Source organism: Megalops cyprinoides, chromosome 1, assembly GCF_013368585.1.
Source record: "Megalops cyprinoides isolate fMegCyp1 chromosome 1, fMegCyp1.pri, whole genome shotgun sequence".
Taxonomy (NCBI): domain Eukaryota; kingdom Metazoa; phylum Chordata; class Actinopteri; order Elopiformes; family Megalopidae; genus Megalops; species Megalops cyprinoides.
Window position 1 is genome coordinate 1,140,001 of NC_050583.1, and position 4,923 is coordinate 1,144,923.

Below are 4,923 nucleotides of genomic sequence, written 5' to 3' on the forward strand. Positions count from 1 at the left end.
CGTCTGCTCCAGCTGCAGCTGCTGATCCTGCATCACGGCCTGGATCTGCCCTGTCTGCGTCTGCATCTGCTCCAGCTGCAGCTCCTCCGGGACAACCGTCTGCGCTGCAGAGCATACAACAGCACACACACATGCATGTCAGGATTAAAATACGCCCCCCCACACAGAGGAGCCTCATGTCAGGATTAAAATACGCCCCCCCCCACACAGAGGAGCCTCATGTCAGGATTAAAATACGCCCCCCCCACACAGAGGAGCCTCATGTCAGGATTAAAATACGCCCCCCCACACAGAGGAGCCTCATGTCAGGATTAAAATACGCCCCCCCCACACAGAGGAGCCTCATGTCAGGATTAAAATACGCCCCCCCACACAGAGGAGCCTCATGTCAGGATTAAAATACGCCCCCCCCCCACACAGAGGAGCCTCATGTCAGGATTAAAATACGCCCCCCCCCACACAGAGGAGCCTCTCACAGCAAAAGCAAAGCATCCTCAGCCACCTGAGCTGAACACACACCTTCATTCAAATGAGCCAATCAGCAGGGGCATTACTGCACTGTGCCCAATCAGCAGGGGGTTTACTGAACTTTGCCCAATCAGCAGGGGCTTTACTGCACTGTGCCCAATCAGCAGGGGGTTTACTGAACTGTGCCCAATCAGCAGGGGGTTTACTGCACTGTGCCCAATCAGCAGGGGCTTTACTGAACTGTGCCCAATCAGCAGGGGCATTACTGCACTGTGCCCAATCAGCAGGGGCTTTACTGCACTGTGCCCAATCAGCAGGGGCTTTACTGAACTGTGCCCAATCAGCAGGACGTTTACTGCACTGTGCCAGATCAGAGATGCACTGGAATGTCTCCCTGGTGACCCCAGGTGCAGCAGGCAGCAGGCTCACCTTTAGGGGTGCTGGAGAGAGGCGGTGCCCCCGCCCCGGTGCCCGGCGCTGCTCGGCCCCTCTGGCCCCGTTTCTCCACCGTGTTCATGAGCAGCCTGCGTTTGGCTCGGGAGTCCTGTCCTTGACCTTCGACCTCGGGGGTCAGGGGTTTCCCCTGCGAGGCGGAGCCCTGGGGCCACAGTGTGGAGGGCGTGTGCACATCGTATGACAGGTTCAGAGAGAGGCTGTGGGCGGGGTCTCTCTCCGCGGGCTGGTTGCTGGTGTCACACAGAACGGGCCCCTGGCGTGACCCTGCTGACCCCACGGCCCTGAACACGCCAGGCACCCGCTGCCGTTGGGCGAGGGACAGGGCATGGGGCCCCCCGGCACCCCGCACGGCCCTCTGCGAGACCGAGGCTTTCCTCCTGCAGGGCCGAGCGGCCTCAGACACGCCCTCAGAGGCAACGCCATCCCCGTGCGTCTCTGTCAGGGTGCTCTCCAGGTCACAGATCAGGGCCTTCAGGCTGCACAGGTTCATCTCCAGGTGATCCAGGTGCAGCGCCTGCTCCCCACTGCGCTCGGCCTGTGCTTCGGCCTCCCGGCCCAAGGGGGCGCTCTCGCTGCCAGCACTCTGGCGCCCCCCGGTGTCACTGCCCACGCTCAGGGGCATGTTCACCACCAGCTTCCTGGAGAGGCCGTCTCGTTTCACACAGCGAACCGGGCTGGTGCAGAACTGGGGGCTGGGGACGGCTCCAAACCTGCCCGCCGCAGGGCCTGCAGCCCATGGGGGCTCTGCCGGGGAATCTGTTAGCTTGGCCTGCGCTGAGCTGCCAGTGAGGCCGTCAGAGCTGCCTGCACCCGGCACCTCGCGGGGGAAGGAGACAGCCTCGGGCATGCGGGTCTCCCGCCTCTTCTCTTTGGGGGAGCTCAGTGTTTCCTGGGGCTCTACACCCTCAGCCCTGGGTCTGTCCAAGCGGAAGCTCTCTGACGTGCAGAGCAGGCTCTTCCCCTGACCGGGCCTCCTCTCCCGGGCGGCCCTGACCTCCCCGGCCCCTGTGTGAGGGAGCAGCTGGTTCTCCTTGTCGGAGAGGTTCTGGGCCTCCCTCTTCTCGCGAGCCCGGGCCCTGGCACTGCGGACCTGCCTCTGCCGCTGCCGGTACTCCTGCGACTTCTTCAGCAGGTTCTGGAGGCTCATGCGATAGGGCCCCTCTGGCGGTTCCGGGTCCGGGAGTCCTGGTTCTGAAACACCTGGAACAAAGCAGCCAGACACCGCTGCCCTCTCCCCCGGATCGGCCTGCGACGCCGAATCCACCACGGGAGGAGCTTTGCTGATGATGTCATCAACCCTGGTCACATGGGCAGCGTGATGCAGGAAGAAGCCCTCGGGGGCTGTCTGGCCGTCACCCTCCGCCGACAGGTCTTTATCCAACGCTCTGCTGGTGTGGCAGGTGAGCTCTGTGTTGTCGTGGGTGGCGTACCCTGATGACGCAGACTGGTGACTGGTGTTGGTGTGCGCATCCGCAGCCGGGCAGAACTCCGGGGCGCTGACAGCCCTGCCAGGAGACTCCGCCCACGCCCCGTCGGCATGGTGATCGGAGGCGTGGCAGTCCAGCGGAGCACGGGCCGTGGAGGTCAGCAGGGGGAACGGGTCAGCACCACGCCCGCAGTGAAGCGCCGTGAGCGGATCACAGAGGGGAAGATCCGGCTCCCAGGGGCTCTCCCCGCCCCCCCCACAGCTCTCTCCCCCAGCCTCACCCCCCTGCCATTCCGCTGCAGCACGGTCACCCCCAATGAACTCCTGCAGTGTTGGTGCTCTCCTCAGCTGCAGCAAATTTAAAAAGTTCAACAAAAATGATCAATTAATTATTAAAAATATCATCCAACAATGGCTTAACAAAATATCTTTCTGCCACAAGTCAGCGCGGATACAGTTACATAAAGTGTAACTTCATGGTAACCTGAACGCTGTCCAGAAGCGCCTGAAGCCGAGACATTCTCTGATCCGGGGCCGGTTTCTCTCTTCGGTTCATCCGCCTCGAAGCCTCCTGTCTGTGCCCCTGCATCTCCTGTATGCGCTCCGCGGTGAGCTACCGAAACAGGAGACAGGAGATCAAAATGATCGGATCTGACAGATCAAAAGTCTGGCTGGCCACCTGGTTACATTATAATTACTCTGTCTCACATAAAAACAGGGCACCTGTGCAGGTGGAACCACCGTGCGGGATTTATGCGGGATTATTCTCACCAGAGGCGGGAGGATCGGTACCCCATGGAAGCTGATGGCGGAGCGGCCGCGGCGCCAGGGCGATGCGGCCATCGGTTCCCGGCTCCTCTGCTGCAGCTGGTCCCGCCGGGTCCGGATGAAGTCCTCATAACTCTCCATTCCCACATCAAAACACCACCCAGCCCTGCAACACGATTATAAAAACTGACATTATCCAGCGATAATTAGTCAACTGATCACAGCAGATATAATTAACATCTAAAATAGCTAGCTTCCTAAGAAGCGATAACTATTTAGCCAGCTAGTTATGGCTAGTGCTAATTTGACTTTTAAACAGATGCTTAGCCCAAGAAGTAATCTTAATTAGCTGTCTAATGTAGCTAAGTTAACTAGACTTTATAGTCGTTATAGTTATCACAATTCACAAAAAGTCACAAAATAAGCATCAACGACCGTTTATCAAAAAGTCTAGCAAATGTTAGCTAACATTAACATTAATGATTTGAAGCTGGTGATCTAATTTAACTAACTAGGTGCATCGGCTCCAGAGTATTATTGTTTTAATATCGATTATAATCATTTTCAAGGTTAACGTCAGAACTAGCTGGTCAAACTTAGTTAACTAACCACAATGTACAGCTTTGTTTTAGCCAAGGTCAATGAACTAACGTTAACTAAAAATAACAGATTAGATCACCACCTGGTTATGCTAAAATATCTCTTTCTTGCATAAAAAGAAGATGATCTGCTGCTGTATATGCATATAATGCTTATCAGTGTTTACGCTTTACCCGCTTCCTTGTGATGGTGGCAGTTTGAAAACCGACGCGGCTGCTGCATTTCACGGCATGGATTTCCATTACAACCGGATCCGGATCTGTCAACGAGGCCTTGAAACAAAATACTACAGATTTAAGTGGTGTGACTGAATAAATTTAAAATGTTTTTCGCCTAAAATCTGTTTCATATTTTAATTCAATTACAGCGGGACTGTCTCGATGAAAACGTCAATAAATGAGTAAAAATCAAAAGAAAACTGAAAAGCGTTTCGGACTCATCTTAAAATCCAGTCCGCGTTTTATGACGTGCTGAAATACCTGCGTTTGAAAAAAAAACGGACTGATTTTTACAATCATGAATATTTTCCCTAGCGCCGCCTGCAGCCGCGGATGACCAACATCGCATCGCATCCGAACAAAAGAAAGCGGGACACAGCGGAAGAACAGATGCGTTCAAGAGCTAACGTTACAGTTAGTTCATGCTGATAGTCCTACCTTTTGGGTTAAATTGGAATTGAATCTCATCTTCCAAACTTGTCTGTCACATATGCAAGATGCAATTTCTCTTGGTTGATCAGTGAGATTGGAAATATTGGAAAAACTGGAAAAAAAAACTGAATTGGAATTGGACTGAATTGTAAAAAGTTTCTCCCCTCATTTCCCTAGTTTCTTTCGAATTTCGTTTATTTGTTTTGGTAGCTCATACAAGTAAATATATGCATTCTTCCTTAATAACTTAAATTGTCGCATACAGTGAACTCTAAAAGCATTTGGACAGTGACACATTTTTGTTGTTTTGGCTCTGTACTCCAGCGCCTTGGATTTGAAATGATACAGTGAATGAGGGGTTAAATTGCAGACTGTCTGCTTTACTTTACTTTACTTTCATCCCCATCAGATGAACTGTTTAGAAATTGCAGCAGATTTCGTACAGAGAGACCCTTCATTTTGGGGTACCACAAGTATCTGGACAGAATAACATAATAGCTCAATAAAGTTGTCATGTTTAGAACTTGGTTGCATATGTTCTGCATTAAATAACTG

General features: G+C 53.2%; 1 protein-coding gene across 1 annotated transcript in view; it reads right to left on the reverse strand.

The window, feature by feature from the left end:
• The window catches only part of si:ch73-100l22.3 (centriolar coiled-coil protein of 110 kDa), an 11,514-nt gene extending 7,626 nt beyond the window's left edge, over positions 1 to 3,888 (reverse strand). Inside the window, exons 1-5 of the mRNA XM_036536395.1 lie at positions 3,801 to 3,888; positions 3,122 to 3,284; positions 2,835 to 2,963; positions 898 to 2,698; positions 1 to 104 (exon numbers count right to left, since the gene is read on the reverse strand). The exon at positions 1 to 104 is cut by the window's left edge and continues 63 nt beyond it. Coding sequence (XP_036392288.1) covers positions 1 to 104; positions 898 to 2,698; positions 2,835 to 2,963; positions 3,122 to 3,259 — 2,172 coding nt within the window. The 5' untranslated portion in view covers positions 3,260 to 3,284; positions 3,801 to 3,888. The remainder of the gene's footprint in view (positions 105 to 897; positions 2,699 to 2,834; positions 2,964 to 3,121; positions 3,285 to 3,800) is intronic.
• Positions 3,889 to 4,923: the final 1,035 nt, after the last annotated feature.